Here is a 14552-nt window from a genome sequence, read left to right as displayed (position 1 = left end):
CAGCACCTTCTGCCTGGAATTGATGGGTTTGCTATATTAATTTCTCAGTTTGCTGTCTGCAGTTCCAGCTGCTCCTCACTCCAGGGATGCACCTGCAAAGTGAATGGTCCCTCTTCAGCCTGCCCTCTGCCAGCAACCCCCCCCTCAGATCCTAATTTTAAATCAGGTCCAGTCTACAGGCTTTGTTTCCACTGACGGAGGCTGAAACGGAGAAGTTGAAGAGTGGTGGTTAAGGTGGCTCCAGCAGATTCAAATGCACTCTGTAAATGCTCTTTTATGCCATGCAGATGCAGAAACATTTTAAGGGGAAAAAACCTAAAGCATGCAGCACAGGGATGGGCAGAGCAGATTTTAAGCAGTTAATGATTAGACAAAGGAGTGAAAACATTCCCAGCTTTGCTCCACATCTCTTACTGTTACAAGGCTTAACCAATGGAACAGACAATTTAAAGGATCTTTTATATTGCTCCCTCCTATTTTGCAGCTGCCAGCAATTTCTCCTGCTTTCCTAATGTTAAGTTTGACCATTAAGGTATCATGACCAGACAAACTTTGCTCCCATTACTGATGTTATACAATCTTAGACTTGTGTAACGGCGCTTTAAATGAGTGCTTTACAGAGCTGACTCTTATTAATACTGACTTCATTACTCCCTGCTGGCAAAGGAGCCACGTGTAGGCAGCAGCTCCACTTTAAAATCGCTTTACATCACCACAATGGCTAGCTGGGTGCTTTTGCACATAGGAATGTGGCTCTGGGTCATTGAGGCACCATGTGCATCACACTGGGAGCCAGACCTTGGCTGGTGAATCACAGCTAAGTGCTATGTGGGCTCTGGTTTTTGCTCCTTCCAAGGGGTCCAGCTCCTGGAGCCTGCCAGGCCACGCTCAGCACGGCAAAGCTGCACCTCCTCAGTGTGGCCATTGCTCTGTGCCACCACAACCTGACACAGAGGGGATGGTAAGCTCTGCAGTATGCTGGTGCTACAAACTGTTCCTCTCGTTCCCCCTGTGCTCCCTGCAAGAGGTTACTAACCAAGAGTGAGACCCGAAGGTGCCCAGTCTCGTACTGCTGGGTGTCCTGCATAACATACAGGAACTTCCTTACCTCCCCTCTTCTCAGTCACCATGAAAAAGAAGCCTTAAGCATGTCATTACTGTAATAATCACCCTTGTCTTTGGTACCAGCTCCTTTTCCTCACTCAGAAAATAATGATTAGACCTACCAGGCAAGCATCACAAGTAACTTCCACACAAGAACACCTCCTGCCAGCCCCTATGGCTGACAAGTCAACAGTTTGTGACTGCCATCAGCAAAGAAACCAAATTAACCTCTACAGTTTAACAGAAAGATGGTCTTAAACGTTCTTATAACAAAACCCATCAATTTAGACTTCAAACTGGTCTTGTGTTGTTTTCACAGCACCAGGCACTGCAGGAGTGTGACTCAAGGCTGGGCTCTGCACGCTATGGAGGACCAGTATTAATAAGCAAGTGCATTTCCCCAAGCTCTGAGAAGTTTGTGGAAATATCTGGTTTTTCCCACCTCTCCCCATACACAAAGGTTTTAATCAGCTTTAACAAACAGACAAGCAAACAAACCCTTAATTAAAAAAAACCTAATATTAAATTCCTGAGCTGAAGGCTTCTAAGTAGCTTTGAGGATCCCTGAACATCCAGGTAACGATGGAAGACGGGATAACTGAGAACCCAAGCTGCCACTGCAGCCAGGGCCCCTCATAGCGACAGGAACCACCCCATTTCCCTTTCCGTTTCCAAACAGCAGGAACAGATTCCTGCCCTTCAGTACCGCAGAGCTGGCCACAAGGGTTTCTATACACTTATGGGTTTGATGCTTAAACCCACCTCAGGCGCTGGCACGGTCCGCGCTGACCGCAGTGGTGCAACACTTTAACTGTGCCCCAGCATCACTCCACTCCCCCAATTACAAGTGCACTGGGTTTAGTTGTTGCTGTAAACACACCTCATACGTAACTGTTCATCTGCAGGCTCTTCAAACACCGGGTCACACACTGTGAGTGATGGTTGTTTTAGTCTTTTATTCAACTGTCATTGGTACTGGTTATTTGGGGCGTCCAAACCAATATATGAAACCTGCAAGCTAAGAGAGCAGCAACACAGCACAGCCGTTGTAAACAATTTATTATCATTTTCTACCTCAGGTACTTACAGGAGAAAAGGCATAAAAAAAGGAAAAAAAAAGGAAAAAAAAAAAAAAAAGAAAAGCACAGATGGACTATTTACAAAAAATGAGAAAATTCACAATAGCAGAAATGTTTGCAAATCATGCACACCAGGACAAGTTCACAAAAGCAAAGCAATTCATAGCAAAAAAACCCCAAACAAAATAATAAGAAGCCATACAGATTAAAGAAAAAATGCTATTGCCTGCAGGAAAGTCAAAAGAAAACTACCCAATTATTACATCAAGCATCTTTAATGAAATGAACAGCACAGCCGTGTATTGTAGAGCCTTTGACACTGACATTTTGAACAAGTGGATTAACAAACATTAAAATGCATTACAGTTCTACTGTAAGCATGCAATTTACTTCTCACAAACTTATGAGATGGGTAGAAACACTTCAGGAAAACCAGCATTTAAATAAGATGTGTGTTTGCTACCCAAATGTCAGAACTTGGTCTTGTTAATGAAGCCAATGGATGGAGCCATGGCCACATGGGCTTGCAGCTCCTCTGAGATTTGGGGGGATTAAGAGGTGCGATACAGCTGAAGCTGGCAGGGGAGAGCTCATCCCATGATTTGCAAGCAAAGGCTGGAATTAGAAGCAATCACACAGAGAATGTGAGAGCATCACTGGTGACAAGGCATTGGACAGGGCAGCAGCTCTCCAGGCCCCGGTTCTGGTGGCTTCTAGCAACCTCCTCTAGTGGAAGGTGTCCCTGCCCGTGGCAGGGGGTTGGAGCTGGATGAGCTTTAAGGTCCCTTCCAACCCAAACCATTCCATGATTCCATGGTGATTATGAGAGCTCTAGAAAGAGCCAGCAACCAAAGGGAACAGAAGAGGAGAAATGACATGTGGGTCTGCTGCACCCACAGCCACCAGCCACAGGGTCACCTGCAGGCACAGGACACTCATTTTGAGCAATTAAACCCTGTGTTGCTAATGATCCTATGAGAGGAGACACTGGTGATGATTCGTGCTACTGCTCAATGTCTCTGTGTTAACAGGAGCCAGTGTCCCTCTTTGGGGCTGTTTGTGAGACCCCCATCACCATGTTTTGCTTCCATGATAAAATCACGTCTAAGAAGTTTGTGAGAAGTCATGCCTTCGTAACGCCCCTGATCCCCATCCTTGTGAGTTACATTCCAAGTGGGCATTAAAAACTCATCACAAAGCAGAGGGAAAAAAACCCAATAAAACCAAAAAGGAAATAAAAAGCAAACTCAAAGCAGTGAGGATATGGAGCCTTTCAAAAAAAGAGAATTAAAGAGTCCAGTCATTCAAACCAGCCAGTAAGAGCAGCAATTTTTCAGTGGACATTGATATTAAACATGGACCACCCAGGCTTTGTCTCGCTCTCATTAGCACTGTAGTAAACCCCGATTAATTTGTTATGCATCTTTAAGAACTAGTTGATAAAAATTATGTCTTGTGAAATCGGCAAATAGTCTGCAAAGTGAAATAAGAACAGAAATTAATAGATTAAACTGAAAAGATAAGTCCCAGAAATTAAAAAAAAAAAAAAAAAAAAAGACACAGAAAGGGAGTGATTGCAATAAAAAGCAAAGGAAGAAAAGAAAAGGCTTTGGACTGAGTTACAGAGGAAAAATAACACGATGGGAGGAGACACAGCAGTCGCCAAAGTGATCGCGTGCACCTCACCCGTGCGGACAGGGAGCAGAGGAGGATGCGGGATTGGACCCATCCAGGGGACCTGCCAGCAGCTCCAGTATGGAAATTGAAATGCAAACACATGGATCATGACATCTGTACCCTCGTTGCACTGGGACAGTGGTGAGCACCAACAGGACAGTTCAATTCAGATGGGCATTCCATTTGGGACTTTGTTAATGAAGTAAACAGGCAGCACAACGCGAGGAGGACCCGGAATAACACCCAGTGGCAGGCGAGGAGCCTGGGGGGTGGTGACTGCCACCAGCACAGCTCTGTGAAGACACCCCCCAGGGACAATGAACCCCCCCCACCGGACAGCCCTGGTGCCAGCCCAGGCTGGTGTACTGCAGCACCGGCAGCAGAACAGGCTCACACCACAACCGCACTGCAGCAGAAGGCACGGCCAGGTCTCTGTAACGAGCCTCAGAACACAGCTCTTTATTTAATGTATGATTTTTATATCTACACTTATCATACACATCAGCGCAGTCACAACCCCACTGCTGCTCAGGCATCGTGGAGCTGGGAGGCAGGCGGGGCTGCCTGGGATGCTCCTGCAGGAACAGCCAAGGATTTCTCTTTTCCTATCAGACACCGAGCATCTCGGTAGATGGCTCATTAAAACCACAGCTTTCTCTCAGGTTCACACGTGCTCCTATCTCACACCCTGAGCCACAGGCGTGCTGTGGGTGCCACGGCCAGTTCTGCAAGTGCCAAAACACTGTAAGGGAAGGGTTGGGGTGTTCAGGCTCTTCTGAGGTGGATGACCACGTGCTGGAAGCACGCTCAAGCTATTCATCCTATAGCACTAAGTGCCCCTTCTCCATGGCCGGCCAGTCAGGATGCCAACTCCATTCCTTCCCATGGGTGTCTGGGGGAAGAGTAGGCGCTGGATGCCACAGGACATGGCTCCCTCCAGCAGAGAAGGGTGAAAGGAGAGTGGCAGAGCCCCATAGACAGCTAGGACGCAGCACGACACAACCATGTCAGTGACACTTCCACTGCCATTCCCACTGCAGGCGTGAGCAGCAAATGCTGGCACATCCCCATCCTCAGCTCCTGACTTGCTCCATGGGCACCCTGACCTGTGCTCCCATGGCACAGGGCTCCTCCCTCCCAATGCCTGGCTCCAGTGAGCTCACCCCATCCTGCTGATGGGCATCAAACCCTTTGCACTGTGCCTCTGGCCAGGCTCCTGTGCACTGCACTGCTCTGACAGGTCATGGCTCTAGAGACCAGAGCCCCACACCACCTGGGACAAACCACCTAACAATCCTAGGACTGGTTCTGACTGCTGTTAAGGAATAAAGAACCTGAGTGCGACTGGAGCAAACAACACGGGCAGAGCAACAGAGCAGGGAAATCCAAGCAAGGCAACAGAGGACTGAGCCTCTCCCCTTGGCTGCCCTGCTGCCGAAGGCACAACTGGTGCCTGCAGGGGGGTGCACCTCCTTTTCAGGGCTGACAATCCACTTTGGTTTTCTCCTGCCTATTCAATCTCTGCAAGAGACTGAAAACAACCAGCAAATAACTGGAAGGCCTGGTTTGAAAAACAAGGCCCTTATCAACATGAGCATGGCTGGAGTCAAACGGTGCCTCTGCCGTCAGCCAGCAGACACGCTCATTTTAGACATGTTTATAATTAAAGCCATCTAAAAGCTGCCGATTTCCATCATTTAACTTATCAAAGGTGCCTCTAATTCAGCTGTCTTCATACGAATCAGCTGGTACAAGGAAAGGAGGAGGAAAGTGTGAGACAACATGCGAATGCCTTCTGAAGCCTCCTCTTTAATTCAACTAACGCTGCACCCTGCCAGCCTGGACCTCTGCCACCCGCTTGTCTCGAAGCTGGCTCCGACTGGGAGGGTGTAGCACGGGTGGGAAAGAGGCAGATGAGCTTTAAGTAGAGCCCTAGCATTTGTGAATGGAAATGGCAATAAAAACCAATCCTAACAGCACTGCCTCCTCTGGTGTTACCAGTCCTGCAAAAACCAGAAACTACCGTCCCAAGGACACTGTTTGTCTGATGGATGTAAGTAACATGCATGCTTCCAACAGTGTTTCATCCTAATGACCCAGAGCAAAACACGAGGCTGCACCTTCACCCCAGTGGGCCATGGGTAGAGCCGAGCATCCCTCCACATCCTCACCCACCCTAAAGGACACCATGAGGGTGTTCAGCCCCAGTTCGGCCCCACTGCTGCGGCTGCTGGCAGCCACAGCAAGGAAAGAGGCAAACCAAACCAGAGCCAAACTGAACGATCAGCACACGGCTAGAAACTGTGAAGGACACCAGAGGTATCGATAAAGAACACAGGAAGGTTGGATTTACACTCCAAGACTGCATTTGTAATGAATACACACTTACCAGAGGACAGAATGGGAATGTGTGTGTGAATTTGTGCGTCTATCTCTATAATATACATGAAAGGAAAAACCCATCAAAGGGAGAGTAATAGCTCTTAAATTATCTCTGTTGCTGTATGTTTTAAGAAGTTTGTTTTCAAATAACCAGTACCAATTTACACGTTAGCAAAAAATGGATTTAAAGGATGTATATATAGATGTCTATTTTAAAACAGCAAGAAGATCTGCTGGTGTGTGAGATGCTCCCTGCAGACTTGCCTTTCTCAGCTTGCAGCTATGGAGTTAAAAAGATAGGAGAAAAAGAAGAAAAGGAAGGAAAGAGGGGAACAAAGTAAATCTGGAAATGAAAGGTACATACCTGGGAACTGATAGCTGTAACTGGGGGCAAATCCAGGATATCCTCGGCCATACGTTGCAACAAAATTTGGGTAACCTTGATCAAATGCAGAAAAAGAGAGAAAGAAAGAGAAGTTGGAAGATGAATGAAGGGTTTTTTTGTTGTTAAATACAATGCAAAATGACATGGAGGATGGGTGAGGCGATGCTACCGAAGGTATCAAACCCCCAGATTTATTCTGCTCATGCCAAGCTGCCAAAGGCTTGGGTATTATCTTCAACAGAAACCCCTGGAGCTGGCTGCCCTCCCTGCTCGCTAACTGCTGGGCTCTGTGCACGAGACCTGTCACTCAGGTAATTAACATGCACTTTGGTATCTCAAGTCCAAGGACTGTGCATACTTGTTAGCTGGAAGAGTAAATGCCAAATGCTAAGGCTAAACACATAACACAGGTTTGCTCTGACATTTGGAGAGCTTACAATGAATGTACTTTGCTTCAGAGCTATTGACAGTTGGAGATTAAGGTAGTAGTAATTCTTTATCCCGGGAGTGTGAAGGACAACAGTTAACACATCAAGAGTTGGAGGCAGCCACAGCAATGAGCCGGGGAGTCAAAGAGCTTTTAATTTTTCAGGAAGCTAAAAACCCAGCCATGAGAAGTGCTTGTGAGACAGGCACAGAAACACATCCAACCTCGGGCAGCTTTTGAGCTTTATCATGAGAACACCGCTTAATAAAGATGCTCGAGTTACAGCACCAGGGCCAGGCTGGACAGGGCTTGGAGCAACCTGCTCTAGTGGAAGGTGTCCCTTCCTGTGGTGGGGAACTGCATGAGCTTTAAGGTCCCTTCCAACCCAAACCACTGGAGCCCAGGCACACGTTTAGCAGCCGAGCGGCTCTTCTGGGGGGTCTCCTATCTCTGCTTTTATTTCTTCTTTAATCCACTCCTACATCACACAGCTATTCTTCTGCCGCTGCGAGTCCCTCCGCTCCTGATGAGATTTATCCATACACAGAATGCACTATTAATCATAACCTAAAACCGGAAGATAAAAATGCTTGGATGAATTTTGATTATGGGATTAAGCGGTGCCAGGGGAAAGCAGCCCCGCCATCCCGGACAGCACGCGGCGGCTTTCAGCGCTGTGTACACACTGCTTAGCCCCTGCTTATTTATTTCACAGCTCAGCAGCTGGATTCCCTTAGAAATTAATCACCTCTGTCATTAAATCAGCTCTTTCCGAGTTAAGCTTTACAGATCTTTCCTCCTCCTTCTTTAAAGAACAGTATTGATAAATGGATTGTTTGCCGAGCAGGCAGCGCTGAGAGCCCCACCAGCAAGAACACCTCTGTCCTCTCCAAGTGGAAACCACAAAGTTTTGGTCTGATCCAACCACCTTGAGGAGCCGGCAGTGGCGTGCAGGATGCATCCACGCCGGGATGCTGGTGGCAGCGCTGCCTGGGGGGGCTCCCGCCTGCATCACCTGCACTCCGCGCGCTCGAGGTCGGGCAGATGAAATCATAAATTTATAATACAACATTACTTCAATTTTCCTCTTCATTTGCTGCTGCAGTGCCCAGCTCTGCTCTAACGAGTCAGAGCCTGAGCCGCGCAGGGGAAATTGCCTGGCTGAATATCAATAGCGCATTAACACCATGCCCGTGTGGATGCTTCATCAAGCCAAATTATGGCCACGCTGACCTACCCACCACTCCCATTAGATGCCATTCTCTCATCCTGCACTGGGCACCGAGCAGTTCAGTCGCTTCAGTAGTCCTGGGGAATGATCAATCTCTAATCATCCCTTGCTGCTACACCAAACCCCCAAGTTTGGCCTGGATTACCTCCTCCAAAGTGAGACCCTCCTGAACTCCAACCATCAACCAAACCTGCTTTCCCAGCACCACTTCCACCCAGCTCCTGCCTCTGAGCCCAGCGGCAGCAGGCCCGAGGCACCACCCTGCAGGCTGGGTGACCTTCAGCCCATCATGCTCTTGGTGGGTAAGGGTCCTGGGAGGACAGGAGACCCGAGCTGTACTCCTGACCCCTCTATCCCACCCCCTCCAAAGCTGACCTGTCTCCTGCTCCATGGGAATTAAAGAGCAAAGCTGAGGCTGTGTTTGCAGGTGCTGCTGTGGGAGCTTGGGGGGTCACTGACTTGTGCCAGCCCCCAGGAATCCAGTGCTAACGCAGGGCTCCCCATCCCGAATCCTGCCTCAGAGGCAGCTGCTACTCTATTAAACACAGCCTGATGGAAAAAAGGAATGACTTTCTTTGAAGGGCACAAGCTTCTTTTATGCATGAGTTCAGCCTACCTAGACTGTGTGCAGTAACGCAGAGCCTGCTCTGCTGAGCAGTGATAGAAGGAGCCTGGTAGACCTGAAATCTGGTGTTCATACAGCTGCTGTTTCGGCTGTCCAGGAGTGTAAGCTTTACGTGCCGAGTGCTCCTGTCCCTGGAGGGGTTTGCAAGTTAAAGAGAGCCCAACTTTAATACTAAACACCAGCAGGTCTGAGACGCCCATTGCCAGAAGAAGTGAGTCCTGTGGGGCCCCAGCTCAGACTGAGCAGTGCTTCAGCTGCCTCCAGAGCTGAACCCCCTAACAGCAACTATGACGTCCCACAGGGAGCTGCTTCAGCTGGGAGGGGAGACGGAGACAACTCCTATTATCCTTGCTCCTCAGTTGCCTTCTTTTCTCTCATTTTCCAAGTCTGCAGTCCTGAATGGAGGGGCAAAAAGCAGTGGGGCAATGCAGTGACACCTGCATGCCCTTGGGTGACAGACGTGAGGCTTCTGGGCACACGGCAAGCTTCTGGACCAGTGGACATCCCCCACTCAGCCGCAGATGTGTGTCGCCTGTGAGGAGGGATACGGGGCCTCTTCACCAGCATCCCTGGCACTGGGGAGCAGCTCTTCAGACCGGGTGGGCTGCCAGGGAGACAGAGGTCCTGGAACTGAACCCACGCCAGCTTGTTCTTTATGCAGAGTGGCTCACGGATGCCCCTGGTCTTCCCTGAGCCTGTGCGTGTCCCAGCAGCAGACAGAGCCGGAGACAGCCCAGGAGCAGCCCTGGCAAAAGGCTGAGCCTGCCCACGCTCTCCGAGTCAGAAAATCCTTTCACAAGAACACTTTAATTTTGTTCCAATCAACCAAATCACCGCAGAAGCGGCTGCCTACGCACCTTTAGACCCCGGCTGCTGCAGGCTCCTCGGGGAGGCTGTGATTAATGAAAAAGACCAACTTCCTTAATAGCTTCGGAGGGAGCCGCTCCCCGCTCTTTCCTTCGGGCTGTCTTGTGCGTTCCTTCCTGCCATTCCCTCCTCTGCCCATGAGCAGCATCTGGAGAAGGTGACCTTGAACAAGGGCTTCTGGAAACAGGTATAAAAACCCTCCAAGAGCAGCCCCAGTCGCTCTGTTTCAGTCCAGCAAAGGAGGAATGGGGCAGGGCTGGCACCAGCCTCCCGGGATCCTTGGCTACAGCAGACGCAGCCTCCGGTGGGACATTACTTTGTGCATCTCATCACTTGATGGGTTAATTACCCCCCTCTCCCTCTGGGATGGGGCCCTACCTCGAGCAGCTTCAGGGCCTGGGAAGGAGCAATTCAGGCTCGCTGCCCATCATCGCCCTTCCCAACACTTGGAGGTAGCCTTTGAAAACGGGGCTTTATAATGGCCATCCAGACAGCTTTGCTTTTGTGTGTTGTGATTTCCTTGTTCAGCACTCAATTATTTAACACGGTGCCACTGTAGCAAAGCAGGAACTTGGAAGATGAAAAAAACAGCTCGAGCAGATAATGAAGCATCTGGCCTTCAACATGAATCAATCATTAGTTCTGAGCAAGTCACCCTGATTTGCAATCAAACCAGTGTGCTGTGAGACTGGCCGGAGCAGGGCTGGTTGGGGTGACCTGACCCACCCCATTGCAATGGGACAGGGGCACCCCAATTGTTGGCTCTGTGCAGATGCAGATCTGCTCGCTGAGGGCTTCTTCTCTTGCTTTTTATGGCTTGAAATGATCTTTTTCCAGTGCAGCATCCTGGTGGGAATCACACTGCAACCAAGGACTGGATTTTCCCTTCAGGTCACTGGGGTGGACTCTGGCTCCATTCACTCCTTGCCCGGCTGGAGGGAGAAGGGTTGAGGCTGCTCTGCCTGTGGTGTGTGGATAACTGATCCTGCCCTGGGCCTTCTGACCTGCTCAGGGTGACCTGGGCTCTCTCCTCCACCACCTTCACTACCCCAAACCTCAGGCACCGCGAGTGGTAAAGACAGAGAAACAAGAGCAATGAAGTGCCTATGCTCCAGCACCCTGGAACATGCAGGCCACCAAATCACAGGCTGATGAAGACAAGATAAATATTTTAACCATAAAATGCGATTTCCAAACACTATGGGGCAGGGTGGTGGTGGACTGTGGGGACAGAAAAATAGATGATCAGTGGAAGTAACTGAATTACGCATCCCTGAAATGGATCGCTCCAGCCACGCGAACAGAAGCACTATTAATTCAGAGATAAAGCAAATAAGGCAGGGAAGTTTTCCCTATGAAATCAAGCAAGGCCTGAAGTCAGGTGCCTCAGTGTAACAGCCTGGTCCTCATAGAACGGTCTCCTCTGACCTGATGCTCACTCCAGGAGCTTTGGGATCCTCCAGCATCTCAGCCAGCTCATCTCAACCTGCTTGGCAGAGCTCAGGACAACCAAGCACCAGCTTTCAAGGCTGGTTTTTATGCTCAGGCTTCTGGGATCATCTAAACCCAGGACAGAAAACTCAAAGCATTGCAGAGAGGCTACATATGAGAGACACCAGCCTGGGAAAGGCTCATTTCTGCCTGGGAACACCTCCAGATGCCCTCTTGTTCATGCACGCCTTATGGAAACAGAGGGTGACAACCAAGGGACAGTCCAGTGATACAAATAGAGCAGGAGGTTGAAAATGCATGGGGGTTGTACAAAAGTACATTGGCAATGGATCAGCAGCATTCTGGCTTAGCAAATCTGAGGAGGGAGCATCAAGAGGTTGTCACATTATAAAGAAAGAAGAACTACCTAGGCAGAAACAAATGAGAACCAATTGTAACTAAGCAGACCTTGTGCACAAATAGAATGTTGCCATTAAATATCATTTATCCCATTTAATTAGTATTTCCTGGACACAATAGTCTGGACTAAAATACCATTCCATCGCCTTCAAACTTGTAATTACTGTTGCGCCCTGCACTGTTGTGCTCCTCCCTGCTCTCCCATCCTGCAGGCCATGGAGGAGCCGGCAGGATTTTCAATTACTGATGCTGAGCTGTCAGAGATACCTTTAAAAGAAGGGGAATAATGTGTGACTCAATTCCTCTAAAGGAGGGGAGAGATCATTTTTAGTCAGAATGAACACCCTGCGTCTTTCATCATTCTATTTTTGCCAGGAAGAGTAAAACAGCATCTTTAAAACAGCCATTTAAATGCAAATGTCTGTATTCCAGGAGGGGGAGGGGGGGGAGTTAATCATTTACCACAGACAGGATCATTCTCCCCACTCCATCCCTACTGAAGTCCTAGACCCGCACCCATGCGGGTGCAGGGATCTGCTCACCCCTATGGCTGAAGGGTTCAGGAAGCAGGGAGAGACACAACACAGGAGCTGCTGGCTGCGGGAGACGTGTGGTGGCCACGGCACTTACCCAACATTCCCATCCCTAGCATAAAAGCGTCCATGGTATACGGTAATCCACGTGCCCTTCCTCTCGTCCCTGGCGGAAACATCACTTCTTTAGGTTGTGCTTTCTTACATTCTACCTATTGAGCAGAAACATGTACAAATGAGATGCAAATGAATTCCATGTAAATGTCAAATGCAGAACTGATCTACTTAAGGGGGTGGGAGGTTTATTTTTAGCATCTGCCTCCCCACACCGCCTCCCCCCTCTACGGTGAACTTTAAGAACAGCGCAAACGGATTTAAAAGAGCAAACGTGTATGTCTCTTTAAACACACAGAGCAAACCCCACTGGAAAGATGACAGAAGTGCTGATTTAAGAAGTTCCTGAAAGGAAAACCTGGGCTGTGTTCCCTTCTCAATGGTACTCGCGGGAGTGGAATGAATGGAGGGAGGTCTCCAGCACAGCTCTATTGCAATCGATAACAGAAAATGACTCTTGGTGATCATTACAAAAAGCTCCTTTTAAAATAGGAATAAAGAATCGATATTTCTACCCAGCAGAAAATTTCTGTAAACCCTATTAATAAATGCTCTGCATTCTTTCACTTCCACTTACTCCTGCTGCCTTCTGAAGTTGCTTAATGCCACTCAAAGCAATCGCGAGTCTCCACCAATGCCTTGGGAGAGACTGCAATCCAGCCCAGCCAGCACCAGGACACCCAGGAGCCAGCAACCCCACCAGGTCATGGTTCCCAGCCTTTCCTTGGGCAGGGAAAGGGAGAAATAAAGCACTTTCCCATGGTTTCCAGCTCCGGCACCACCAAGCTGCCCCCTCAACCAGACTGCCTCTGTGCCAGTAAGCTGCTCTGGAACTAACCAGTTATCCCAACCCATTTCTATGGCTCTACACCTTGCTCTGAGCAAAGGGAAAACGTGCAGGCATACAGTGCAGCCCTGCATGGGATGCAGGGAATCTCCAAGCTGCTGCCTGCCCCATCTGTATGGTTGGCACAATGAGAATTGCTGGTCTGAGGTTAAGGGTCTTACCCTGAATGCAGAGGTTCTAATTTTGCTCTTCAATCAGTTCTTGAATCCTCTTTTCCCATTTAGGTACCCCCCATCCCTGCCTGGCCAGAGTGGGATCATCACCAGCCTGCAGGCAAGGGGTTGGGAATGGGCCTGCTCTCTGTGCCTCCTGTATCACCTCCATCACTCGCACAAGCAGGCAACACCCCAGGCAAAGCCGGGATGCAGGATAATAGGTGCCTAATAGCCCGATCAGTGACTGTGTGTTCATTGTCTTATGAAAACCAACCGCCTGTTCCTAGGCAACCTGATCAGTGGAAATTCCAGGTTTATACAATTTTCATTTAGGTACCATAAAGGTTAACTGCCTGTAATGGGAGGATTTTAAACAAAACCACCTACTCCTCCCTCCCTGCTGCACATCTCCACAGACCGTATTTACTCCACTTGCTGGCAACACTTCCTGAAGCTACAACGCTCAGACCCTGCCAATGCTGTCAAAACACACTCTTCTTGCACACAAACTGCCCCAACGCAGTGAAGTTCGAAGCAAAACTCTTCTGGAGTTCCTCTTTCACCATTTCTCTGCCAAGAAGAGTTTGGATCCTTGCAGGAGGCAGTGGGATAAGAGCAGAGGGGGACAAGGGTTTTCTCTGCCTCCTCTTCAGTGCTGTTGGGGTAGCAAGACCTCTGGGAGAGAAACACCCCAGCAAGGGCTGTGGTGAGGATCAGTGCATCCTCCTGGCAGGGTCACCAACCTGCACATCACTCCTACCCCCTACACACACATACAGATTCCATACAGACACACTACTGAGTGTGCAATGGAGACCCCCAAGGTGCCCCACAGGGTTCCTAAGCCCCAATATTGAGAGAAAAGAGAAAAAGAAAGGAAAGGAAACTTCCATGCAATGATGCACATGGAGGTGCTGCTGTCAGAGCAGGGATGGGGACAAGCACAGTGCTGATATGTGTGCTTAGCACCCAGCTCCATCACTGTCTTATAGGGATGAAGCCTTCACAGCTTCCCAGGAAGCCTTAGGCCTGAGCCCTGATGGTTGACTTTCAGCTTAATGGGGCTGTGTGCCTCCTCCAGAAGCCCCACAGCCCTCTCCATCAACCACCTCGAGAGCTCCAGGACACACAAGCTCAAAGGCTGAGCACCAGCACCAGCCTCCTCTCACCAAGACAACACTGCCTCAAACTGTCCTTCCCTTATTTGGGATCACGTTGGGGTCACTGCACAGGAGTAGCCCATCTAATCTCTGCAGCACCACAAGTGTGTCATTT

At 49.2% G+C, this 14552-nt stretch overlaps 1 protein-coding gene across 30 annotated transcripts in view; it reads right to left on the bottom strand.

Annotated features, from left to right (window-relative positions):
* The window catches only part of MSI2 (musashi RNA binding protein 2), a 212802-nt gene that overhangs the window by 32366 nt on the left and 165884 nt on the right, over nt 1-14552 (bottom strand). For 29 of the 30 annotated variants that reach the window (XR_009726918.1, XR_009726921.1, XR_009726924.1 and 26 more), the window contains 2 exons: nt 12259-12373; nt 6607-6681 (listed from right to left, as the gene is read on the bottom strand). Coding sequence is in view for 23 of the 30 variants with exons in the window: in XM_061363312.1 (XP_061219296.1) it covers nt 6607-6681; nt 12259-12373 (190 nt within the window). In the remaining 7 variants the exon portion in view is untranslated. Of the gene's footprint in view, nt 1-2146; nt 3657-6606; nt 6682-12258; nt 12374-14552 lie in introns of those variants that run through there. The other variant, XM_061363333.1, reaches the window with a different exon arrangement.

The sequence above is a fragment of the Neopsephotus bourkii genome, unplaced genomic scaffold (genome assembly GCF_033783945.1).
Source record: "Neopsephotus bourkii isolate Nb327-2 ecotype Australia unplaced genomic scaffold, CSIRO-AGI_Nbou_v1 NB_1154, whole genome shotgun sequence".
NCBI classification, from domain to species: domain Eukaryota; kingdom Metazoa; phylum Chordata; class Aves; order Psittaciformes; family Psittacidae; genus Neopsephotus; species Neopsephotus bourkii.
Note: the sequence above shows the minus strand (reverse complement) of the source record. Positions and strands in the feature narration are given on the sequence as shown.